We start from the raw sequence: 27,873 nt of genomic DNA, 5'->3' as shown, positions 1-27,873 counted from the left end.
CACTTTTCCAGCTCATATTTCTCATAGAAGAGTGACATAAAAAGTGACATAATGAACTATATACCATTTTAGAGGTAATTTAATTGTCTATCTACCTATTAGGTTGATACTGAGGGATACTCTACGCATGATTGAACATATTCGTTTTTGTCCTCCAAAGCACCAAAGTAAAAATTGCAGAGATTTACATTTTGTCATTAATTTGCGAATATACCCTTCAAGAGAGCAATGATTTCAAAACACGGGTAATAAGACTTTTTTTTCTCTTGTATCTCTTTATTTTCTGAACAAAGAACAAAGTGGGAAACTATGAAAAGAAGAAAATGAAAATTTCCTGTCAACTCGAACTTCAAATGACATAAAGGAGTACTAGCAAGCCGCAAAAGTGATAAAATGGACAGAATTTCCTTATTTCATTCTGTTAATTTAGGTTAAGAATTCCTGAAAGAAATAAGAAACCAAATATTGCTTTCAATTTCCCTAATTTAAAATAGCATTTCAAATGTCTAGCACTTCTGTTAATAGTGTTTCTTCTCAGATGTCATTTTGATTCGTCTTCACTCATTTGTAAAGTTTCCCTTTTTATTGACTTAAATTACCTTTAACATAATATAAAACATTGATATTTAGGTAAATGTTATATGAGAAATATCAACTTGAAGAAAGTGTTTACTTTCTTTTCTCTTTTTTGGTGAGTGTATATAAATCTTATAAATCGACAAAATAAGCCTATCACCACAATAAAGATTACCATTTTAAACCCAAATCTGATATCATCGCCCAAGTAAACTTTTGACACGTGACCCGCATGATCACAAAACCCAACCGACATTGTATAAGTGAAAGGAGAAAAAAAGGAAATTCTTGTGAACTGTATATCAAAAACACAAAATTGCACCAAATGTAAACCCATAGTTTTTTTAATCGTAAAATACGGGGAGAAATTGATATGTCTGAATTCTTCAAGTTCTTGAAAAGTTCTTTCTTATCAGTGATTGTGGAGCAACAACATATTACTTTACATTATATTATTTATACAGTGACAACAATGTTAGTTCTTTATCCCAGGAGCAATGATAAATAAAAAAAAAACAGTTTAAAAGAAAGACTGAAAATCAGTACAATACTGCTGAAAATGTTATCACCATGATCAAACATAATGATATTTAGAGAATAATGAAAAAAAAAGTTTCTTACTGTCATGGATCGAATGCTTGTGATACTCACGGTTATAGAAACAATGGACTTGCTCGCTGGATCCTGCAGGTTTCCAAGAGTGAGTAGAGTTCACACTAGAAATGAAGTTGCTATTTTATTCTTCTGGTCCATAACATCTACAATTTTTTCCATCACTCACAGCCTTGTCATAGCTTCCGGTTATCACTCTACAGGTGGATACACACTCTTCATTAGAATGGACTTTATACCCGGAAACATATAAAGTATGAAAAGCGTCATTATCGTCCTGGTAGCACCCAAGGAATCCAGGTTCTGCATGCATATAAAAAAAAAAATCATTTAAAAATCTGAAAGCTATTTCTTAAAGCTGAATAGTAATTGATCAACCCCAGTGATACTTTCCAGCCTCAATTAATCCCTTTAAAAGTTTCCGATTGTCGAAATAGTATAAATTCCCCAACCACAAAACTGCAAACGATACGTGTTTTCATGTAGACCAAAAAGTTATTTTCTTCTACAATGTACATATGGTATTATAATACGTCTATATTGAAGACCTGACATCAATTATCAAAGACGAAGGAGCCTCAGAACATTGACAAAACATGTAAGACGGACTAATATCTTCGAAACTATGCAAGGGAATCATACAGGATCTTGAGTGAAGTAGCTAGCTGAAATGGGTGTAGTCATCAAGCACAGTGAGCTCTTCTCCCCTGTTATATTTTGGATAATAAAAACACATGATAAAGTGTAAACACAGATTTCTGGTGGCACAATCGGGCCATCAAAGCATATCATTTAATCAAAAAATGATGGCCCGACTATCGGGCTACCAGAAAAGATGTCCAGCCTTGTACAATAAATAATAAATCGCTTGCATCTTTCATGTTTCACCTCACCTCTGCATATGAGTCTCACAGTCGTGTTTGAGGGACACTTCGCTCCTTCTGATAGACAATCCTTTACTCTTGCACTTTGACAACCTGTGCATCGATATAGCGAAAATCATCCACGAACTGTTATTACAAACTTATCAAGCATTATCTTCGGTACGAATAAACGTTTGTCATGTTTCTGAAACTTCCAGAGGATCTTTAGTTTGTGAGAAAAACAAAATTCTAGGCAATGATTATATATCGTATTCATCTATCTCAAGAATTCGTAACTTGAGTATTCCCAACCTTTGCTAAATGTGTGAATGTACTTATTTATTTGTCTCATAGTTCTATTTCGATTTCATGAAATACAGAGGGAGCATATAATTAATAAATATGTGCATTACATTTACCTGCAGAGTATGAAAGCCAATGAGTCTTGGTTGATGTTCCTGTCCTTGATATCATTTGAGGCGAATAATCTTTTACTGCCGGGAAGCCGAGCTCTCTGCAGACTAATTCAGCAGCTAAAATGTTGAAGCCGTCATAGCACACCAATCTGTCTGACTCCAGGCCCACTAAGCCATCCAGGGGAGAGGCTCCTTCAACCAGCCTTACCGGTGGTATTTCTTGAAATTGAATGAATATAGATCTTTAAAGTTAAATTTTGATTTGTTGAGCTTTTACCAAAACATTTGATGTGATAATGGTATAAACGGTACATTATTCTAATAACAAAATAATGAATAATATATAGTCCGTAGGTCAAGTAACGCGTAGGCCTCGTTCGAGAACTAATAGTTCATCTTCATTCAAATTACAGAGATAAATTACTAGTTTTACTCTTTATGTCAAAAACTTGAGTTTCCTTTAAATATGCGTTTCACATATTACAAACTATTGTCAAGAAGCATTATAGAGCCATCATCGGAAAAATTCGTTTGTACTAGGTGCAACCAGAAAAAAAAATCCCACTGAATTTTCAAGTGAAGTTCCAGATTTTGGTCAAATTTGAGCCCTCAGTACAAAATTGAACTCTACACAGAAACCAATGATGTGTAAAAGGTGAGTGTGTGCTTTGTGTAATTTATGTAACCGACCATGACCTGTATCAACTGTCCACCTGTACCTCGTTGAAGAAATATTTTGTCATGTCTTGCTAATCAGTGATACAGGTGATTTTATTTTGTATAAACCTTTAGTGAAAGCAGACAAGCCTCCCCCTTCCCTTTCTCCTTTCAACTATCCTATCTCTATGCAAGTCATCCCTCCCTCCTATTCTCCTTCCGATGTATGCTACGGGGGCTGCACGCAAATCAAGCTATACGCTTATGCTGTAGCCCCTCTGTATTATTCATTGTAGTATGTTTTGTTGTACTTTTGCTGTACATTGTACACAGGCAATGAACAAGAAAATACTTATATATATTATCATATTTATGTTTGTACATGAATGTGTATGTGTACAATGATGATACAGAAACCAATAAATCAAATCAAATCAAATAACTCTGAACGACAGACATGAATACAGAATACCAATCTTTTCAGAGTTCTGCTGACTTTATCAGCTTCTGGTCTCTTGCTCCAAGGCACATGAATGCTTCATCAATAATTCATAACGAATTTCCCTGACACTGCAAGTCTGAATTCATGGTAGAAGGTAAAATGCATGCACATGAAAAAATAAGCACATGTTTTCGTGTGATGCTTGCATACACCACATTTCAGGATGAAAAAAAAAAATACTTGTGAAAGTGGAATTTCTAATGAGTGTGTAATAGAGCATTCAAACCCTGGCAACTGTTCAGGACATTCCCATACACACCATTATTGACCCCTGTACAAAGTTAAAGTTTTGTACAGATGGTTGGAAATAGAGCAAAATCTGAACCCTGACTTAAGATAAGTCGTGATTTTAATGAAACTGGTTGATGCTTTCATTATTTAATTACTTCCAACGAAATTGTTCACTATTCACCCATTGTTCATAATTATGTTAGTGTTATTTGATATACACTTATAAGCTATCACGTGTGAGTCCTTCAAATGTAAGTAACGCCAATTCAACTGCCTGTCAACACCTCACAATTTTATATACACGGTAAATAGTGTACAGAAGAAAAAAAACCCAAAATGACGAAAATTCAGTATTTGTGTAATTGACGTATAAAACATGATCGATATTCGTGAGTGAATAATGAGACTAAAGACTGTGATCCTTTCACTGGACACCGATATCCCCACAAAAAAAAGGTCCCAATGAAAGGTGCATCCCACCTCCTCTTCTTAGTACTACTTTGGTTTTGGGTACCTCAGTCATTTCAAAACCGATTGTCATTAAATAGACTTGTAATTCCTCTAAAAAAAGGTATGCACTTTAACATTTGATGGAAATTATTTCTAAATATTTGGCAAAGCAGCGTTAAAACCTAAATCCCGATCTCAACTAAAAATGTGGCATTCCTTTGGCCCTCCAATTGCTACGACTCAATATATTGTCTTTTATAGTCAACACACGTACAATGTATAGGGTCACCTTTTCTCTAAGAAGAAAAATAAGATTAAAAAGTCCTACCACACGTTGTTCAGGGATAAATGCTGTTAAAAATACATGGAAACTGTATTATTGTTTATATTGGCATGAAGCAGTTATACTCACCCTCGTAACACTGTACGTTTATCATGAAATTCGCCAGATTTGTATATACCATGCTCCCAATATATACGCGCACTTTTGTCTGATGTGCCAGTGATAAAACGGACGACATAACATTGTTCCCCGTAATAACAGTCTGAAATGTTCTGTTAGATATTACATCCTCTATATAAAATGTCATCCATGCAGTGTTGATAGACTGAATTTCAATGAGAAATCGCCGTCCTAGAGGTGCGTATATAACCCAGCTACTGTTGGCGATGCATGCTCTATCACACGATATGTCGAGGTCTAGCGGCTTGCCCGGGCAGTTGAGAGCAAAATCTGCAGAAACCAGGAAAGGGATCAATGAGTATTCGATGTCAATAATTATTTAATCTAACATCATGTGAAAAGGAGAATAAAATGTTATCATACTTGAGCATTCATAACTGGAAAGTATTTTGCCATTCACAATCATCGCCCTACAAAAAAAAAATGTTATAACACTATACATTTCTTTTTCTATGAAATCCATGTACTGTTCCGAGTTCCAGGGCTAAATAGGGATATTAAAGAGTACAATGAATAAACCAACAGTTCTAATCAGTTGATTAAAGCATTAAAGGCATAATTTACCATTTGCAGATGGAACAAAAACCCAGCTTTAGGTGCTTCAAACTATACTTCGAGAATGCATGTTTGTTAGGGATAGAAACAACCAATGTTAAGATTGAAATCAGTATAATTGTTAAGCATTATCAAATATACATGTGAACAAAAGCTATAATAAAAAATGTTTCAAGACTAAACCGTCTATAGTCATGGCTTATTGAGAAAAATAATGATATCTCCTTATATTCTTAAGCTTTATTGCGAAATTTTTACATGCTAGGATGTTTTGTGGTACACTGATCAACACATATGCATCAATGTAATATCTCGAACATTTTTTTATCAAGTTAATGCTAAAAATGGTAAACAGTACCTTTAAAGTATATGATGAAACAGATCCTTATTACAATAAATATTGATGCAATTCATATTGGAATAAGAATAGAAAATCGGAATTGGTAAAATGTACTTAATTTCTTTCTTTTTTGTCATACAAATACAGGCGTGCCTCAGTAAAAAAAAAAAATCAAAAGCATATAAAAATACGATAATTTTACAAGAAAAACAAACAGTAGGAAAATACCTACACGTCATGTTGCTTTCCGAAGTTGAGGAAGAGAGTAACGACTCGTAGAGCAAGAAACATACAACCAACAGGACCGCGGGAGGCATTCTTGATCTTTGTCTAACAGAAGAAATAAATTGTGTATCAGTCCCTCTTTATCGGCATATAAGATTAAAGAGGAAATCCAATTTAACAAGGAATATCCCGGCCCAAATCAAGAAACCATGGGTTTACATCCAGGTTTTGAATTAACGTGAAAGTATAAGTCCAGTCTTAAATACGGCGAGAGTGTATTGTAGTTCAAAATTATGTCTTTCCGTGCGTTGTGGGAAAGTTTGATAACAAAACAAAGCTGATAATGTCATTCTTGGTGTCATTACATAGAGGAAGGCGCCCGAGCTTGCGCGAGCATCTGAACCATGTAACTCATTAGGTGTAGCTGTATAGCTGTGTGAAACTAAAAGTCGGTGGCTTTTGTTCAGTAGGCCCTATGTAGTGGATGGCTGCTGGGGTTATAAGTTTGCTTTCCGAGAGATCATTATTATTATGTTTCGTCCTAGGAGTATTTAATTTTAATAATTCAGCGACAAGGCTGCCCGCCCACCCCAACATCAACTTAAGATCTTTCAGATCTATTGTTCTTGTCCAGCTGCCCAATTATAATAGCCCATCATGTTCCAACGGATGCAAAAAAAAAAAAAAAAAAAAATCCATGTTAAGCCCATTACATTCGGATACAAATCTAAAGTCATGGAATATCAACGTCTCACGTAAAAGTGACATCAGTCGCAAAACAGCAAAAGAATGAAGATGAGGTGGTGGTGTAATGTAACAAATACCCGTTCGATTATTATTATTATTATTATTATTGTTATCATTACTATTATTATTATTATTATTATTATTATTGAAAACAGGGTTGTTAAAGACACAATCAAATAGAGGGATGAAAATACGGGATATGACCTCTCCCTCTGTTCAAATGAAATTTGTAAGATGGCAGTTACTTATCTACATTAAAACAGAAATGTCGGGGAAAAGGGAATCAGCGGGAATCTATAATCATCAACTGCTTCCCGGGCAGCGACACTACCAAAAGGCTATCCGTGGTTGCCGACGGTGACATTAATGGGAACAAATACCCAAGCCCCCAAATTCCGACTTTGTCATGCTCAGTATAGTTCAAGGCGGACGGACAATGGATATCAAATGAAAGTAAGAGATCATTAAGCAGAGGTTGAAGGTATGAGGTATGAGTTTTCCTCAATTTGTCTGCACTCTCTAGAAATGAATATCATAAGACTGCAACTGCTTATGCTCTACATTTTTCCAGAAATATTTGTTAAAATGTAGATTATAGCATTTGCGATCTTGATACAAATTTCATTTGTACAGCGGGTAACAAATCTATATTATAGGAGAAACTCATACAACCAACTTGTCCTTTAACGCGCCGGTTAATGTGAGATAAGACACATGAATCCATCTTCTTTTCTTGATGTATTTGTTGTTTGTTTTTTTTTTTTTCTCGTGATGACCTTTGCTACGTCAGCCTTCATATCCTAATACCATTTAGATGTTGAAAATAAAATGTATTATTGTGCTTCTGTCTATTCGTGAGACTAGACTATCTTCAGGAGCATTGTCAAGCACGTTACAATATTGCTAAACTATTATACGTATAGTCCTTTCCATCTATTCAATTTTGATCTTCCGTGTGATCATCGTTGCTCAAGGACATTTTAATTGTTCATTAATATGATTAATGTCTTTGAAGCAAGACAATCCTCATGACTGCCATTTCGTTGGTTTCACTTTTGACAAATAAATCTAAATTACCGCTATCGACTTAATCCTCAATAGGTTAACGAGGTGAAATCGGCGGAAGGCTATAATGATTGCCGCCATTTTTGAACATCTATTAACAATGACCTTTCATTAAATTGTTATCACTTTTTGAGGGGGTATCGACGAAGTCAGCTGCGCTAAGTAGGCAAGCGTGGATGGCTGCTCACTGGGCAATGCTGGGTGCACGTCAAAAGACCGACACTCACGAATGATACAGCCCATGCATGAGTTATACAGTCCACAAGTCATAAAGTCCACTATAGCCATGTGTACATATTGACCGATTCTGTGACGCGCTATGTGTATTTTTGGCATGGGCAGCGCCATACTGGGTGTATCATCCGACCCCCCCCCCCCCCCCTCCGCACTCCCCCACCCCTCTCCCTACATTAGCACGCGCGCAGAATGAAAAACTGCTTTAGCCAATGGGCGTCTCGTACTGAGTGCGCGAATGCTTGCTTAGTGCGCGAACCTTTGTTACAAGTGCGTGATAAACATGTTGCCCGGGGGTGGGGGAGAGCAGGGGGGGTCGGCTGATACACACCGATACACCCACTATGGCTGCGCCCTGTGCCGTAAAATGTCTGCTGCCCTCAACGAACCCGAATCGGTCGTTCTCGTACGTGAGCCTCCTTTGCGTAGTATCGAACTCATGGGCTTTATAATATTTGCCTTATAAAGTGCCAAACTCATGGGTGGTATATGACTCATGATCTCTATATAACTCGTGAGCTGTATGACTCATGGACCTATTTTCAATGTCGGTCTCGTGGGCTGTATGACTCGTGGGTGTCTGTCTCATGGGATGACTCCTACTCACTACGCACCACCTCTTTTGCATTCATTATTTTTCAGCACTCATCGAATGTGCGAACAATGGAAAAATCACCAAACATTTTAAGGGACAAGTCCATCAAGTGAGTACAGCAAAATGAGTATAATTAAGATTGGACAATCTGTTGAAAAGTTATGAATTTTTGAAGTTTCTGCACAATCACTGTAAACACTGCTGGATGAGAAGACTACTACAGCGTAGATGTTTCAGTAAGTTTTTTTTATTTTTTTTTTTAGTAAGTTTCATTTCTCCACTTGTAGCCTACATAACAGAGAATAAGTATAACCATATCAAACATATTTTTCACAAGTCATGAAAATATAAACAAAATTTAACATTGCAAGTATATTATCTTGTGAAATGATACACGAATTTCATGGTACAGATCTTTAAGTGTATGGATGGGGAGACCGTTATCAAAAAGGAAAATGCATGACTTGGGTAACGGCCTCTGCACATACATTACTTGTTACAATTGTTTGGGGTTTTTTTAACTAAGGGAACGGAACACACACACGTAGAACAAATAATGTAAGTCTTACAGTATTTTTTTTTTACATTTCATTTGACCGAAAAGGACGAGGTGGGATGTATAAAGACGAAAAAAAAACCGAGAATAAAGGACCCGAATAGGAAGAGTAGAGAGAAGACAGGAGAGAAGAGAAAAGAAAAGAAGAAAAGCGATGAGATGTCACAAGCGTAGAACGATATAAAAAAAAAACTATAAAGAGATTTTCACAAAATGTCACTTTTTGAGAAAAGTACAAATTCCCTCCATTCGCTACTGACATATGTCAAGACTAATACATGTATTATTCTCCCTGACTTCTGAAAGAGGCGAGTCAAATGTTCTATTTCCTTTACATCGTTCTACACAATCATGAAAAGCTGTAGTTAGTCTTCTCATTCAGCAGTAACTGAGCAGAAACTGCAAAAAATCATAAATTTTGAACGGATTGTCCGATTTTCCTCAAACTCTCACTGATGTGTTCGACTAATACTGCTGCGTTCATTTAATCCATATAACATATGGAAAAGCAAAAAACAATTATTATATTCAGTATATTCCCTGAAGAGGTCAATGGTGACTGAAGAGAATATCTATTTCCTCTGATGTAAATCATCCTGTCTTTAAAATTATCTAAAGTTCTTGGAAAGTTATGTAGGCATACCATTCAGTTTAGTGGGCATGATTGTTAGTCATACCCACTCTTGTATTATAGGCACCTACTTTCGCTTTTCTTTTTCTGAGGCATGTGAATTCAAATTCCTTCTGGAAGAGTTTTCAAACTTATATCGTTGGATAAAGATTGATTTATATATATATATATATATATACAGTATATATATATATATATATAGTCAAACCTGTCTATAGCGGCCACCCAAGGGATACGGAAAAAGTGGCCGTTATAGACAGGTGGCCGCTATAGACAGGTAATCCAACTTTGTGTACATTGCCTACATGTACATGTATCATCGTTGTATACATCTATAAACACTTACATGTACATGTATGTGTGTACGTATGCACACGTGTGTATCATGCATAAAACAATGCCGGTGTTTGTGAAATTGTTGCACAGTACCGTAGCATGTGCACAGTCATGAAGAAAACTTAACACTAGTGCATTATTGGGACTGAATAATTGATGAATGCAACGATGGCGATCACTGAACGTTGCCCAGGAATGACTGGCACGGCTAAAAAGCAGAAAAACACGCTGAATTATCGGCTCGGCTACGGCTCCATCAGGTTTTTGGCCGCTATAGACAGGTTAAAATCTACCACGGGAAACAAAATTTGTGGCCGCTGGCCGCGTTAGACAGGTGGCCGCTATACACAGGGTCTTTAACATGGCTTTTCTCTCGGGGGGATTTTTCAGTGGCCGCTATAGACAGGTGGCCGCTATAGAGAGGTGGCCGCTAAGGCAGGTTTGACTGTATATATATATGTACACCAAATTCTATGGAAACTGCTTAAATGCAACCTTTGCCCGAAAATATATATATTTTTTCATTGTATTTTACAGAAATCAACTGGGCATAAATTGCTCCTTCAAACATATGGTGGGCCTATATATATTCTATTCTATATCTATATAAGATGTGATTTCATATCTTTGAACTTGGATTGTACAGGACCTTGATATCAAACAGCATTGACCAACCATCTGCCAACTGATCTTGTTATCCTGTGAAAATTTGTGGAAATAGATAAATGAATATAGTTAGCATATGCACAAGATTTACGGATACAAGTCAGGATAGCAAACTGTACCTGGTCGTATAGCAGTGCAGCATGCTGTCATGGAGTTTTCTAAATGATAGATGCTATCTCATCGCATTTTAAGCCTACTTGTAGTGAGAATATTGAAACGTATAGAATACATCGAGTCATTAAGAGACCTTCTCTCGGTACAGATATGATTATGTAATTCTTTTCATTTTGTATACTGCATTTTATAGAAAGTACTAATGTAAACAGCATACCAACTATATATCACTGATTTATCCCGGTTTACCCATGAACAACAATCTTAAAGTTGGCCTCTGCAAAATGACATCTGGCTTTATGACTTTTATTCATTTCTGTGAAAACCACATAGTACATTGATGTAGCTGTAACTGGACAAGTTGTTTTGACAAATTATATTCTGCAGTTCTCAGCATAACTATACGTTCTTGAGCAGGTTTAGGTACACAATCAGCAGAACCTGCATTAACTTCGAAGATGTACTTAGTGCGTGTGAGAGTTGGGAGACAATACAGCTATGTATACATGTAGAAATAGTTATAAAAGAATTCGAAGGATTCTCATAGTGTGTGTGAAGGCATAAATAAAGGCATGGTTCTCTCAATGATACTTGGTTTTCACTTTGTAGGAGTTGCACATCGAATTTTGAAAACAATTCTAAAAAGTATTTTATGTAACCGGAGATTGATGGCTGGTAGATTTTGCTTGTGCCTATCGTTAACAAGGCTTCTTCCTTGTCTTTAATCTTGTTTCTTTTTCTTTTCTTTTTGCTTTGTTGAAAATACTTTACTGCTTATCCCTTTTATGTCTTCTTCTTTATTCTTCCTTCTCTTCTTTTACTCTTTTTTTGTGATAAAAACGCATTTTTCATTTTTCATTCACTCACAATAGACACAATAGATCTCAAAATAACTATATTTTTACAAAATTAATGACTTAAGTAATCTACTTTTAATACACTAGCTGTAAAAAAATAAATCCTTTGAATAATATATTGTTTACTCATTATCTATCTAGCGATCCACGTCCCACAAGGTTTGCTTTTTAGTGGATCGCTATTTTCCATGATTGAAGTTATTTTCCGAACGCTCACGAAGTATACATGCATTGTGTTCCTCGTAATTATTGTACATTATGTTGTTATGTATAATTTATTTCATATACTACATGAATCTTTTGTAAACGTTTGGACAATTTCATTTCATGACATGTATACTTTGTATTATGTTTATGATCTTCGATGATTGGAAATGATTGCATTGAATTGACACAATACAAACAGATGAAGGCAAAAGGCACTACGTGTACTTGGAAAGCTATTCCCACACGTGCGAACTCAAGGTTCATTAGCTAGGCTAATTATATTCATGACGTAATCGCTGTTGGGGTTCTTGTAAATATGGCGGTCCACCATCGACAACCGAGCAACTCTCGAAGAAAAGTTCAGGTAAATGTTATTCATTCAGCAATGAGAAAAGAAACTATGTGGAAGAGAGCACTAAGCCATTATCGGATGATACAATGTATGATATGTAGGGGTTGAGTTCAGAGAGTATTCTCTTCGTCTACGAAACATCGAACGGTTCAAGTGCAACACCTTAAGTGTAGTCCCACCTGCCCATATTCATGTTTGTTATGAAACCAGCTACTACTAGTTTGTGCTCTGTGGCGAGTATTCGCGTGCATTCTATCATGTCTATGAAATTAATAATAAAAAGAACTAAATATTGATTGTAATATTCACTCTATTGGTAGTGAGGTCTAGCGTTAGAAATCTAGTTCCGGTGATCTAAATCGATGTAATACTAGAACTAGTCTTGGTATATAGCCTAGATTGAAATGTAATTCTACTGAAAGTGGCGATTGACTGATGAGAGAGGAGAGTTGAGACTCGAGTTTAAATTAAAGAGCAACAATGTTGGGTGTCAGTAGCCTAGATCTATAAACACCAAAACAGTAGAAATCCTAGGCATCTAGATGTTGAAGATTACAAACACTCTTTCCCCTACATAAGATAAGTCAGATTGAGATAGGCCCTAATTGATAATCTTTTTGAGCTAACTTAGTATTGAGAAAATTAACCATTTTTGGACTTGCTTGATCAGCTGGCTGTCTTTGGTTTGTTCGGTCGTGCTCATCTTGCCTGACAAGTGGCACTTTGGTTTTCCCAATCCTACACTTTGTAGTTGTTCATTTCTCACATGTACAACTCAGGCGATATTCAGCCTGCTGAATAAGTTCTCTAGATGAAGTAGAGTTCGAGATTCTACAACTTTACAATACAAGGCTTACATTTTGTAGCTTACTACTGGAAAAGTGGAAATTTTCGGAGTGTTGCAATTTTCGCACATTTCGCACAACCAGAACCTACTGTGAAAATAAAAGCACACGAATATTTTTTTTATGCTGTCTTTGGTTTGTTCGGTCGTGCTCATCTTGCCTGACAAGTGGCATTTTGGTTTTCCCAATCCTACACTTTGTAGTTGTTCATTTCTCACATGTACAACTCAGGCGATATTCAGCCTGCTGAATAAGTTCTCTAGATGAAGTAGAGTTCGAGATTCTACAACTTTACAATACAAGGCTTACATTTTGTAGCTTACTACTGGAAAAGTGGAAATTTTCGGAGTGTTGCAATTTTCGCACATTTCGCACAACCAGAACCTACTGTGAAAATAAAAGCACGAGAATATTTTTTTTGTGCCGTATGTTCCAGTACCGGTAGTTGAAGTCTTGATTCGGCAGAATTAAAAACATGCGAAACTCTTCTTGCCCGGCCAAGCGCGAAAAATTAGTTGCTCGAAAATATCCACTTTTACAGTAACCATTTCTGAATTTATGTGAATGTAAATTCAAAAAGGGGCATTTCAGATGATTTTCATAATTTCACATCATGTAACAGCGTACATGTGTTAATTTCACATCATGTAACAGCGTACATGCGTTAATTTCACATCATGTAACAACTAGCATGCGTACATGCATTGTAAATCAACAGCTCCAATGTATACTACAGTTGTAGATTTGTGGAATTTATTGTGGTCCTTGAGCAGAGAAACCAATGCTCTGAAAAATCTTTAAGAAATTACACTGAACAATGTTGTTAACATAGCCTATACATAGGAGGGTTCATACTGTATATTTCAGAAATGTACCAGTGGTATTCCATTACCGATTAGGCCTACAATACTGCTTGCATAACAAGTTCAGGTGTAGAATCTAGGCATGCCTTCTTCTTGTGTTCTGTTTCCTTGAAGCCCCAACTCATGCATTCTTATAATGGTGATGCTGACATGTCATCATCCATGTCAGTTGCAATTTGTTAAAATTTTGAAATGTTTTCTTAAAAATGTTTTTTGAACATTTTATTCCTCATCCCAATCACTATAAATTATGAAGCTCTATAAAAAAAACACACATAATTTAGTTGTTCAAATGCAAGTCTTAAAATCATTTGAAGGTCTCCTTTAAACTTAAGCAGACAAATACTTTGCTCTTCATTGTTCCATATACAGTCAAACCTGCCTTAGCGGCCACCTCTCTATAGCGGCCACCTGTCTATAGCGGCCACTGAAAAATCCCCCCGAGAGAAAAGCCATGTTAAAGACCCTGTATATAGCGGCCACCTGTCTAACGCGGCCAGCGGCCACAAATTTTGTTTCCCGCGGTAGATTTTAACCTGTCTATAGCGGCCAAAAACCTGATGGAGCCGTAGCCGAGCTGATAATTCAGGGTGTTTTTCTGCTTTTTAGCTGTGCCAGTCATTTCTGGGCAACATTCAGTGATCGCCACCGTTGCATTCATCACTTATTCAGTCACAATAATGCACTAATTCATGACTGTGCACATGCTACATCTAGTGTACTGTGCAACAATTTCATAAACACCGGCATTGTGCTATGCATGATACACACGTGTGCATACGTACACACATAAATGTACATGTATACAACGATGATACATGTACATGTAGGCAATGCACACAAAGTTGGATTACCTGTCTATAGCGGCCACCTGTCTATAACGGCCACTTTTTCCGTATCCCTTGGGTGGCCGCTATAGACAGGTTTGACTGTAATTTCATTAGAAATAGAGTGTAGAACTTTTGTATTTGCTCAATCCAGAGAGAATCTATTACACTTCAAATGTGGCGTTTACCCCCAGATGTATTTAAAGTTAAATGTTGAAAGTTCAAAGTTAAATGTGGATTAAGTGAATTTATTGTTAAACTAGAAACATTGTTTTTATTTTTATACACACACCAGTGTACACACGTACAATTTGTACGTGTAGTGTGAAGTATAATTCGTTTAAAAGTTGCTGTTGATGCTGTCATCACTGGATTATATGGAGAAGACTACATCAGCGTTGTGATGTGAAAGTTGCACAAAAGACTTAGAATATTCTGAGTACAATGTATATGAAACTTTTACTAGAATTGCCAGGTATTTGAACTCAAGGGTTGATATCTTTAGGACACCTTCAAATCTTATCAATAGTTTTACACTTCAAGCTTGATAATATCTCAGCTTATTTGACTTGTTCTGCAAAGTCGGAAAAAACAATACACTTCTATCAGATTACTGAAAAGAGATGATTTATGTGACATTGTTTGGTTATGTTACATGTAGTTTAGTCAGGTCGTAATCATCTCTTCAAAAATTTTGTTTTCCATAGAAAACTACAAATTTTCTGTCTTTGCTGTCATCGTTGGTGAATGTAGTTATCATTGTATTCACTGATATTCTGTAGACCGTATGTGGTGGCTGTAAAATTGTCAAAATGAATTAACCCTGTCTGTCTTGTCATGTGCCTCAGGTGTCCTACGTCATCCGAGATGAGATGGAGAGGAAGCACAGGTCAGGGGTCAACGCCCTCCAGTTTGACCCCTTCATGAACAGACTTTACTCTGCAGGCAGGGACTCAATCATCAGGATATGGAATCTTGCCAGTGAGAGGGTAAGTTGAGCCTAACACTATGGCCCGAATTCACGAAGGTGGTACAAATGAAACCATGGTTTAAACCATGGACAAAAACCATGGGAGCGCCAAGTGTCACATGGAATATCTCGCTACGAAATCGGTCATTTCCTCGATGAAATGATTATTTTGTAACAAAATGGCAACATTTTGTAACTAAATGAACATTTCGTCCTCGAAATGATAATTTCGTTAACGAAACGGTCAATTTGGCAATAAAATGACCAATTTCGCAAAGAAATATTCTGTGCGACACTTGGCACTCCATGATTTTTGTCCGTGTTTTAAACCATGGTTTCATTTGCACCACCTTCGTGAATTCGGGCCAATCAGTATATGATACTCACATGTGAATGGTTGTTGGATGCACAAGTTACCAAAATGGAATACTGTAGCCCCATTGGGAATGGACTGATTTTGCTATAACACACATTACCCATGTAGACACCTGCATGAGTATACTCGGGACTCGTCTTCAGCGGGTTAACGACTTGTTAGTGCGGACCTTCATGGATGACCCAATTTCATTTGCTGCCCACTGGGGAAAGTACTCGTACAAAAACCACAAATAGCACTGGTCAGCGAATATGTGCATTGAAGCATTTGCTCATTGGTAATAGTCAACTCACATCAAGATTCTGCAGCTGGGTGTAATGTGTACTTTAGGTACAGAAAGATCAATGATAAAGCCGTAAGCAATTCGTGATGGGGATTCGCGAATGTGTATGCAAACAGGGCCTGTCTTCCCACTCCATGATATCCCAGTGCTACCAGCTCTTTAAGTGAAGCTGGGCAGGTGATTAGCATGTTTCCAAAGAATATGAGTGCACTCTGTTTGACAGATTTTTGAAATACACGTATATATATGCTGTAGGTTGTATGTCATATATGTTTTGTAGATAGGGCACATGAAGTTAAAGAAATTACTCATTTAACTTATTTGTCTAAATATGACTCTGATTATGGTTAGTCATGAATCCAGTGCAAATATTTGCTAGAAGAAATTCACAGTACCCACTGCATGCTATAAGGATTAGAACCAACACTTGCTGTCGGGCGAAAGCTCGGTGGTCTAACGAGTGGAGAATCCACGCCTGTCCGTTGATCAGGACGTCGTGGGTTCGAATCCTGCTCAAGTATGTATACCCATGATTTTTTATCATGGCTGCTACTAAAACACTGATTAATTCAGTGCTTATTTACGTCGCTGTAGGGCAATTTGTCAATCAGTTGCAATGAAAAACATCTTGACGGAAGAATTTCATGAATTTGAATAAGAAATTCACAATATTACAAATTGACCAGGAAATATTACCAATGTTATTATACGTACACGTAGATCAGTAATCAGATTGCAAGGATTTGGGGTCTGATATTATGGTATAGATACACACTTATATTATGCCACCTGAATGTCACAGTCAGTGGTTATCATCACTTTGTCAGTGAGTGGATGATTTATGCACAAAAAGAGCTTGACAATGAGGAAGATTTTACAAGGCTCATGAGCTATTATCAGTGATCTATGGATGTTTACTTCTTGCATAAATAGCCTAAGTTTCAGTGCACATGATGTATGGCTGCAATCCTTCATTTAATCAAGTCATTGCCTACACAGAGAGACTCGAACACAAGTCTCACCTAACCTGAGTTAACAGGATGTGATCTCTGTATGTGCATAGAAATGCAATATGATCTTTATGTGCATAGAAATGCAATATGATCTTATTATCACATGTGTTCTTGTAATGGTTGATCAGGCTGAAAGAAAAACTGATACTGCAACCTTTATTAACCCATTGGGGACGGGCTGATTTCACTACAACACGCATTTCCCATATAGACACTTGCCCAAGTACCATACTCAGGACTTGTCCTCAACGGGCTAAAATGCATTCATGTACATTTACATGTATGTGGTTATAACTGTCTTGAAAGCTGTAATTTCGACATGGAGCTCCTAAACTTGACCGTATCCACATGAAAGTTGTTTCTCCTTGTCATACACTTGTATTTGTTTGTACATTGTATCTTCATTTGTCAGGAACACTTTGCACAGTCCATGGAACATCACACAGATTGGGTCAACGACATTGTACTTTGCTGTGGAGGAAGAACACGTAAGGAAGATTCAATCTGTGATTATTTGATGCCCAAGTTCGAGTCCTATTCAAGAAAAGTGTACTGTTCACACCAGCGTCCAAACTCCACCAATTAGCACCAATTCCATTATAATGTATGAAACCTGCTAACTAGAGAAAAGTGACAAGGAATTGAAAGTAGGATAGCTACCAACATACATGTAAGCTGTTTGGTTGGAATGAGTGCAGCAGTCCACTGTAAACGTAATGCTGTATGTTGATCACACATTCCATCCAAAATTGGAAAAACACCTCTTTAGTGAAAAAAAAAAAATTGGATGACATTTAGTTAAAATATGATGTAGTTATCTGTTTCTGTAGAATCAAACTGTCGTAGTAATTATAAGACAAACTGCCCAATACAATTCGCAACCCTTGTCTTAAATTTTCATTTGCAAGCTAATATATTGATTGGGTAACCTCTATTTGAAAAATGTGATGCTGCTACTCAAAGAAGACACAGAAATCCACACAATTTCTATCATGATTTCTATCAAATCCTATCATGTTGACATCATACTCATGTTCACAACAAGTTAGCAAAAATGAATTCTGATCCGAACCCATTTTCAGCACATGAGATGTAAGGCAAGAGTTGATGGGTTTTTTTTTTTGTTTTTGGTTTTTTTTGATGGTATCAATCATTTGTCATTTCAATTTCACCACTGCAGTAATTTCAGCATCATCAGACACAACAGTAAAAGTATGGAATGCTCACAAAGGTTTCTGCATGTCAACGCTAAGAACACACAAGGTGAGTGGGACACTTCTTACTCTGCCAGTCTTTAGACTAGATTAATTTAATGTAAAATAAAGCCAAAGTGATCAAAGAATTGTGTTATTATTGTAACAGATTTAACAACAAGAAGAAGCTGTATGAAATGTCTGTCAGTGATCAAGGAAATTATGGAAAGTATGAAATTAGAATTGTATGTCTTATATCTCAATGCCTGATACAGTGTTTGCTGAGAATTAATGAAATATATTGGCGGGGAATTACTGTAAAACATGATATATTCGCGGCATGAATATTTCGCGAATTGGAGCCGATGGCCTTTCTCGCAGCATGAAATTTTCGCGACTTGCCACTGGCATCCAATGCATATTGTGTAGGCAAAAATTTTCGTGTGCATTTTAATTTCGCGAATGTTGCCGCTCGCGAAATTCGCGAAATTAAAATGCACGCGAACAATTCTCGTTTTACAGTATTAGCTCCCTGTTTCATATGAGGTATGGTTCATCACATTGAAAAAAAGTATAATTATGTTTCCAACATCTTTTGTAAGACAATATCAAAAAATTGCTGCTAAGATGGAAAAAGGATCTGTTGTGATAGCCTGAAAGACAAAGGGCACTATTCATGTGAGGTGTTTCTTTAATTTTGCATCTATTTCACAAACTCAACAGCAAGCACATCTTTAAATTATCATGTTGTAATTTCTCTGTGTGATTCTATGTCATTGTTTCAAACAGGACTATGTCAAAGCATTAGCGTACGCCAAAGACAAAGAGTGGGTGGCGTCAGCCGGCCTGGACAAACAGATCTTTCTGTGGGATGTGAACACCCTGACTGCACTCACCGCAACAAACAACACCGTCACAAGTAAGATAAATGCAACCATTGTCGCAAATTTAGTAATCAGAATATTGCTTTTTAATAGCGGCAATTTAAAGTCCCAATGGCACTGGTGCAACGATCCAGACCAGTAGAAGTCACTGTCGGACCAGTAACTTTTCAGGAATGGACCAGTAAAAAAAAAAAGGCAAAACTGGGTACCTATTGGTCTGACATCAACAGGTCCGACCAGTAGAAAAAAAAAATATGTTAGTGTGCAGCCTTGGATATTACAATGTGAACATGGCATTACATCTCTTGCAATGTGTTTGATGGGTTTATTATAACCTCCTGTTCTCATTTACTTCAGCAAATGCGTTCTGGATATGTCACATAATTGTCCTTATCTTAGTTCTGTGCTATCATGAGACATTTTGCTATGGTTTTGGGTGCTTACAAACTCTTTTTGTAAAGATATTTCTTGGTTGATATTGGCGTATGGAATCAGAATGATGTGATCAAATTGTTAGATTTTCTTCAATTAATCAGTAAAACTTTGAACTCAAGATGACTCTGTGCTTGTGGAAACAAAACAAACAAACAATAACTGAATGACTTACTTTTGATGGGAGTTTCCATCATCATCATCACCATCTCCATCATCATAATCATCTTCACCATCATCATCATCATTATTACCACCATCATCATCATCGATCATCATCATCATCATCATTATCATCATCGTCATCGTCGTTATCATCATCATCATCATCATCATCGTCATCATCATCATCATCATCATGCCAGGGGCTGTGAAATGAGTTTTGCTTCTTCTTCTTTTTTTCTCAGCCTCCTCATTAAATGGCCAGAAGGATTCCATCTACAGCCTGGCCATGAACCAGTCTGGTTCTGTCATCATCTCCGGCTCAACAGAAAAGGTGAGGTGGGAAGTCTCTAATGATGACATTCAGTGTCCAGTGGAGTCTGTTGGTCAGATGTCCACTCCCTGTCTGTAGGGGATGTATGTGGTGTTCAGATGAACCTAAAGCCATAAAAAGTGATAAGAATATTTAGATTTGTCTACTTGTTTGTAGCATCTTCACCTCAGTAGGACATAACCCAAATTACCTGGATTTCCTAGTGATGCCCACTATTAAGTCAAAGACTTGCAAAGGGCCATTCAACAAGTCTTATTATGATCCTGGAAAGTTCAAGGTGATGTACATTAAAACTTGTATGTATGGGATGGTCAGGTCGTGCAGTCTGGAGTAAATTTAATTAACTTCTGTTTGCAACGGTCATTGTATTTGATCAAATTGAAGGTGCTATACTGATGCCTCAACAGTAACAACAGAAAGTCTGTTCCAGGAATTCACTGATCTCTGGCTGAAAGAGTGTAACCTCTTACTTGTAAAACATCTTCCCTTTTAGAACTGAAATCAAAGACTGCATGTAACTTTATCATTAAAAGCTGGATCAAAATCTTCCATATCATGCAATATCTTGTTGGATGAGACTCCCTTTGGTTGACAGGGCACAAGCAATTTTTTTTTCCCTCACCATATTTTCAATTTTACATGCTGTGATAGTTTATAGAGATCTCTACCATCCAAGCATGGCTCATCATACAATGCAAGAAGAATGTGAACTTTGTATGGACAGAGACTTGTCCTGGGTCCTAAATCATGTACATATTGCATCATTCTGCAAACAAAGAATTACCAGCTGTATTTTGATACCAAAATTGGTGGTGTAATGATGTGGTGTAGGGAAGCGTCATATGTCACCATTTTACTTTAGAGTGTCCCGTAGTTGTTGTTTTTGTCTTTTTGGAGGGTGTTGGGGTTGTACCCACCAGAGCACACACCACCTTAGCAGCACTCCCCATTTGCAAACATCAGCCAAGTCAATGCAGCTACACAGACTCGGCCAAGCAAATCTTCTTTTGATGTTTGTCAGTAAACGAAACATCGTCTGTGTTTAAGTGACCTTTGACCTAGCTTGCACAGGCTTGATGGGTAGGCATGTCTGTATTATAGGGTGCTATTCCTGACACGGCCTTATTGTGGCAAAGAGAGAGAGAGAGAGAGAGAGTAGTGTTGATATGACATGCTTGCATAAATGCCCTGCATGTTGTACATAGTGGTAGCTTTGTTTGTGTGTTTTTATTTTTTTTCTCTCTCTCTCTTTTCGTCACACATTCTTATTGATATGACACAGGGGACCCACATTCCACAAGTTTCTGACCCCTAGCTAGCATGCATTGTATGAAGCAAGTGAAGTTTGTCTGTTTGTTTGTTTGTTTTTGTTTTTTTGTGTGTGTGTGAATGCTTGTTGATATAGCAGTGAAGACATTTTGGATTTGGTACCAAGGTATGAGTAGTGTGTGATTGACCTTTGTCCTCCTACATGTACGTATGACGTTTGCATCACATCATTCAAATGGTACATTGTAGATTGTAACACTCGCCTCAGTCAAGGTGTATGATGATGTGATATGATTTATTAGCAATCATTACTGAGAGTCTGTTGTTGCTGTGTGTCTCCAAAGACACCCCAAGACTTACACCCTGTACTTCAATGGATTGACATGCTGGCATGTGGTAAATGAGTGATGTACATTGTAACTATGAAATGAGATGTGGTTGTTTTCTTGGCATTTAGATAAATTTTGAGTTTGCAGAGTCTGGGATGATGTATCATTTTGATACAAAAAACAAAACAAAACAATGTCTCTCCTCGCAGAACCTATTTTCCTCACATTGTTACCATTATGTGATACACTTTATTTGTATATGCGCACACATGTGACACACACATACGCACACATATTTGTACACTGTACATGACATATATTTTAATACATATATGTATACATACAGTGTTCATACATAATTGTACATGTCTACAAGTACATGTACATGCATGCAACATTATATGTAAGTACAGTGTATTCATACATTACTTGTAGGGCCTATGTATGCATACATACATCATACACCTATTTTTGTGTACATTGTACATGTACATACACACAACTGCATTCATGTACAACTGTATGTTCATCTACAAGTTTTGAAAGTATGAATGGTTAATATCACCCTGCAGTTTATTGTCATTCCTTTGAATCTGCTCCTTAGGTTGGATCTCCACACCCTGTAGTCTATGCAAACAGACTCTGGACTGTTCACAATGGCATGCCATGCCCCAGATAATCCCTTTGTGGTTTAGAAATCAGAATAGAATGCCTTCTTGTGGTATGGCAATGGAGCAAAGTGATGTTTTAGATAGGCAAACAATACTTTGTGCTTATCATTCTGGAAAGATCTGGGACTGATACTTTCACAGTAGTTGATGTTTAGATGAAAGAATACAAGTGTGCTTGTACCAGATGATCCAAAATGTAACTTGTTGTATATCATCATTTAGTATGTGTTCTGAAATTATGTGTATCAAATATGTGTCAAATTTAACCCTATTCTAACTGGGCTATTTGAGACCACGTTTTTACTGAGGGGGGGTCAATTTGACCCCCCCTTCAGATCTCGGCCGCCAATTGCGCGATCGCCGCGAAATTTTGCCTGAAGATAGAGCTGGATGTCAACTACAAGATTACATGGTCATACAATAGAAAAATATTGCCGTTCTATTTTTAATAAATTAAATATGCAAATTTGTGCATGAAATCATATTTTCACCTATATCTCCATTAAAAAGACAGAAGGATTGCTAAATTTTTGTGTCAGAATTCCTCAAGACACATCAAACAATTTTTGTGTAAAAAAATAGCACAATCGATATCAATTTCTTGTTTTTTATTGTTTTTTTAATTTCTTATGTATTTAATTGTTTTTCTCGATCTTTTGTTTTCTATTGTTTTTTTGCCAAAATTTGTTGGCACTTTTTCAGGCTTATCTACACTAGAATTGATTAATTTCAATGGTTTAAAGTTGAAATAATCTGATTTATATCAGTTTAACCAAAAAACACAATTTGCATTGGATTTGCACACGAAATCATGAATTTTAGCTGTTTTTTGGTTGACATGGATATGCAAAACATTATATAACTTCAAAACGGTGTACCCGGACGTCGCAAATTTGGTCTCAAAATATGCGGGAGACTTCAAAGAAAAAAGTCGTGAAACGACGCGGCAAAATCTTTGCGCGTTGCGAAATCGTGGTGCGAAACGTCGAGGGGGGGTCAATTTGACCCCTCCCCCCCCCCCCCAGTTAGAATAGGGTTAAGGGAGGGTATAGTTTCGGTTGAGATGGGCTTCAGGTTTCCAACTCTTTTTGATGGTCATTTTTTTAGATAATGAGAAACCTCTTGTGAAGTATAAAAGAGCATATCATTCTAAGACGGAGAAAACTAAGTTTATTTGATGAAAATTGGTTTTGAAATTGCTGAGATATGAAAAACAAAGTGATCCTAAAAAAAGGTGGGACCCATGTTTTATTTGTATGCATTGCTTTTTTTTGTTTTTGCTGATCTCAGCCATTTCAAAACTGACTTTCATAAAACAAACTTTGAATTTCTCTTAGGATTGTATGCTCTTTGACATTTCATAGAGTGGTCTCTACGTGTAAGTATCTCACAAAAAGTTAAAAGCTGAGTCCTCATCTCAACCAATACTATATCATCACTTTAATATCTTGTAAAAGATGTATGAAGCATGACAGAATAGATAAACAATGAGGACATGCAGTTCTTTGTGCTTTGAAGTTTGTATTTATAACCTTATATCAGAGCTGACCATAATGTTGTTCTCTTCTTCTAATTTCTTTCTCCCTTTTACTTCTCCCTTCTCATGATCATGTACCCAAAAGGTTCTCAGAGTGTGGGACCCCAAGTCATGTGCCAAGATTATGAAGCTCAAAGGCCACACTGACAATGTGAAGGCACTCGTCATTAACAGAGACGGCACACAGGTAGCCACATTTCTTGTTCATTTATTCTGCAATTTTGTTATTGTTCTTTCCCGGTACAAGAGAGTGTAGAGGCCTTGTAGTAATTTCATTCAGTGCATTACATGTATTTTATTATACATGTAAGTAATTTCCGTAATAATGTCATGATTATATGATTTCCATAATGATAGAATTGAGGAAATTTACTGTGCTGACATGACATATTAAAGATGCATACAGAAGGCCGACTTTCGATTGTAGTGTTGGTGTCCCACAAGGAATTGGAAGCTTATCTTGGTGTTGTATGCTTAACCCCTTTTCTCTTAGAAAAAAAAAATCCCTGTAGAGCTACAAATAGTATGTGTCACACCACACTTGGTTTCATGTACATGTCACGGAAGATGTCATAACAGCAATTTTTGCAAGAATTGCAACTTCTCGTAGCAACAGCCAAACATGAAGCAGGATTCTTATGAAGTTTAACTTCTCTGCCCATGCTTAGAAAAGTCTGGAGTGGCCTGAACAGCTTATGTTAACAATATGCACCCTAGACAGCCCCATCAAAATAAGACTTATTTGTTACAGCAATAATTTCAAGTATATTATTTCAGTGATGGAGTAAGATCATTGGTAACGAATTCATGAACTGGACATCCCTATCGGAATGAAATCAATTTTTGCAGCAATAATTTTGAATCCAGTTGTCTGTATATTTCAATGATAGAACAAGATTACTGGTAACAAACTTGTTCTCCAGGCAGTTTAGGAGCAAAGATTTGTTGATTGTTAACATCTTTCCAAGTGTGCTCAGCTTGTTTGTATACTTGTATCCTGTAAATTCATAACAGACTCTAAACAATATTGTTGCCCACTTTGCTACCATACAAAATGCATGAAACTTTCATGGGAATGGGATTTAATCCAGCTTTATAAGCGTATTGAAGAATTATTGATTTTGTAAGTTTCTGGTAATGTCATCTGAAAATGTCATGTACACAGTTATCAGTTTTACTCTTCTTCTTTTTTCATAATATGAATGATCCTTTTTCCATACAAGTATTTGATTCTTTATTTGTGCTGTAAAGTGCTTCTCAATAGTACAACATAAGTTCACAGCAGCTCACCAAAGGTATTGGTTTTTCCTACCATTCTATTCCTACAGTGTCTCTCAGGTAGTTCAGACGGTACTATCCGCCTGTGGTCACTGGGACAGCAGCGCTGTGTAGCGACATACAGGATACATGAGGAAGGTGTCTGGGCGCTGCAGGCCAACGATGCCTTCACCACGTTCTACTCGGGCGGCCGCGACTGCTGCGTGTACCAGACAGACATCAGGAATCCGGACGCCAGCCAGCTGGTCTGCGAGGAGAGAGCGCCGGTCTTGAGAATCGAGCTGCTTCCAGACGAGAGCGGGCTGTGGGTCGCAACGACGAGGTCACATCTCAACCAATGGGTAAGAATCCTCTCCTGTGCATCTTATGGTAAACACAAAGGCTTGAATCCACAAAGCCAGCATGAGTCAATTTTTAGTCCACTGACAAAAACAAGTATGAAATAGGCATGCATGCTAGTATCAGCGAACTTTCTTTATTGGATGTCTGTTGATGTACATGAACTGTCACACACATTTAACAGACAAAATTTCAGTGTCTTTGGGCTAAAATTAAACTTCCTTTAAAATTGAGGCCATTAGGCATGTGAGCATGCAGTCGTATAATGAAGAACAACTGATCATGCATTGTCACTCAGTCACGTCAGAGCTGTTATTTTACAGAGTAGTAATTAGTACATTTGTGACATGATTTTTGTAGAATGTTGAATTGCTCTAGTGTGACAATCAGTGTCTTTGTTGTGACATTGAGAATCATTGTTACACATACACTTCAGTTACAAACTACATTTATGCCAAATTGTTCCAAACAATCAAATGGTAAAGATGTTTTTATACATGTATCTTGCCCTTGAATCTGAAGATGATTCAAAGTAAAAGATGATGAAAGTCCTTCCGTAGTTTCAAATGCTACCATAAGCAAAGTTTAGAGGAAATTTGTAGGGTTTACTGTTAGCACAAAACAGTAACCACCTATGGAAGAAGCTATCTATGTTACTGTAATTTCAAATAAAAAAGCCCCAAAATTATTCTCTCTGGTCTGTGCAGAGTCTTGAAGGCAGAGGGTCGAGATCATCGGTGGACTACGACAGTGGGGAGATGCTTTCGCCCAAACTCAAGCAGACTATAGAGGGCGGCAGCAGCATTCGACAGTACCACATTCTCAACGACAAGAGACACGTCTTAACGAAGGACACCGACAACCGGGTCGTTCTCTGGGATGTGCTGATGGTGAGTTGCCATTTGGCAGACAGTCAGAATGTTTGAGTTTTAGGTGTGTTATTTTCACATTTGCTCCAAAAATAGAACTTCTGTCTTGAATGACATCAGCAAATTCACCAAAGAAATGGGTATCAAACTTATAAAACAGTATGGTGCATTACAAACTTCTTGCAAGTAATCTTGCACTGAGCTAGTGAGTCCAATTAACTCTTTGTGTGCCATGGTGGAAACCCCCTGTGTCCCATGTTATTCTGAGACACGAAGATAGTCATGCTTAGAGAAATAATTCTGTTTTTCCAATCTGTATAACTTCTACAAATTTCTGTTAAGCTGGACATAATAGTTAGCAAAGTTAAAGAGGAATGCCAAACTTTGCTTCCATATACAATGTATGACAGTTATATTTTCAATTTTTCTTTTGAATTATCAGTTGCTACATTACTGTAAAGGAATGACTTTTGCACATAAAATAGTGACAGAAACTTAAAGAGTACATGCAAAATCTAGTGGGGAACACCGCTTGATAGTCATTCACCACATAGAATGCAAGCCGTATGTGAGAGGAACAAAAGCACGAGAAACGCTTTGATTGTACCGCAAGATTAGCGATTTATCGATCGGTTTTGGCGGCTTTGTTTGTTGAGCAGAATATGCAAAGTTAGCACGCCATAGACCGAGTCGGACGTGCAAACGTGGCACATAAAGAGTTAAAAGTTTGGTGTGTGTTTCCCATTGTAGTCCCCTTGGATCCATTCATGTGACTCAGACTTATATCCAAGGTGTTGGAAATCAGAAAAAAAAAAAAGAGACATTGAAAAATATGTCAACAGGGAAACAAACACAAAATAAAGAAAGATTATTTGGACCTGCTGTGTCACCATTTCTCAGTGCTGTACGTTCATTTGTGAATCATCTGAAAAAAAAAAATTAAGAAATTGACAGCGATACTGTCATAGCTCTTTGGATGGGACCAGGGACTATCAATCATGCAGTTCTTGGTTCAAGTTCCCCTGGCAAGGCACTTAAAGGGACATTCCGGACGATTTTCATAATTTCACATCATGTAGTACATAAATCAACAGCTCCATGTATAGATTTGTGGAATTTATTCTGGTTCTTGATCAGAGAAGCAATACT

At 37.1% G+C, this 27,873-nt stretch overlaps 1 protein-coding gene across 1 annotated transcript in view; it reads left to right on the top strand.

Annotated features, from left to right (window-relative positions):
• Positions 1 to 12,208: 12,208 nt before the first annotated feature.
• LOC139728059 (WD repeat-containing protein 48-like) overlaps positions 12,209 to 27,873 on the top strand; it is a 29,757-nt gene continuing 14,092 nt past the window's right edge. Inside the window, exons 1-9 of the mRNA XM_071639022.1 lie at positions 12,209 to 12,262; positions 15,634 to 15,774; positions 17,840 to 17,915; positions 18,608 to 18,690; positions 19,410 to 19,539; positions 20,344 to 20,432; positions 24,324 to 24,425; positions 25,567 to 25,857; positions 26,563 to 26,745. Of these exons, the coding sequence (XP_071495123.1) occupies positions 12,215 to 12,262; positions 15,634 to 15,774; positions 17,840 to 17,915; positions 18,608 to 18,690; positions 19,410 to 19,539; positions 20,344 to 20,432; positions 24,324 to 24,425; positions 25,567 to 25,857; positions 26,563 to 26,745 (1,143 nt within the window). The 5' untranslated portion in view covers positions 12,209 to 12,214. The remainder of the gene's footprint in view (positions 12,263 to 15,633; positions 15,775 to 17,839; positions 17,916 to 18,607; positions 18,691 to 19,409; positions 19,540 to 20,343; positions 20,433 to 24,323; positions 24,426 to 25,566; positions 25,858 to 26,562; positions 26,746 to 27,873) is intronic.

Source organism: Diadema antillarum, unplaced genomic scaffold, assembly GCF_040938485.1.
Source record: "Diadema antillarum isolate AM-2024a unplaced genomic scaffold, OU_Dant_1.0 seq00000162_RagTag, whole genome shotgun sequence".
In the NCBI taxonomy this organism is placed as follows: Eukaryota; Metazoa; Echinodermata; class Echinoidea; order Diadematoida; family Diadematidae; genus Diadema; species Diadema antillarum.
The sequence above is the reverse complement of the archived record's forward strand: the minus strand, read 5'-3'. Positions and strand labels throughout refer to the sequence as shown.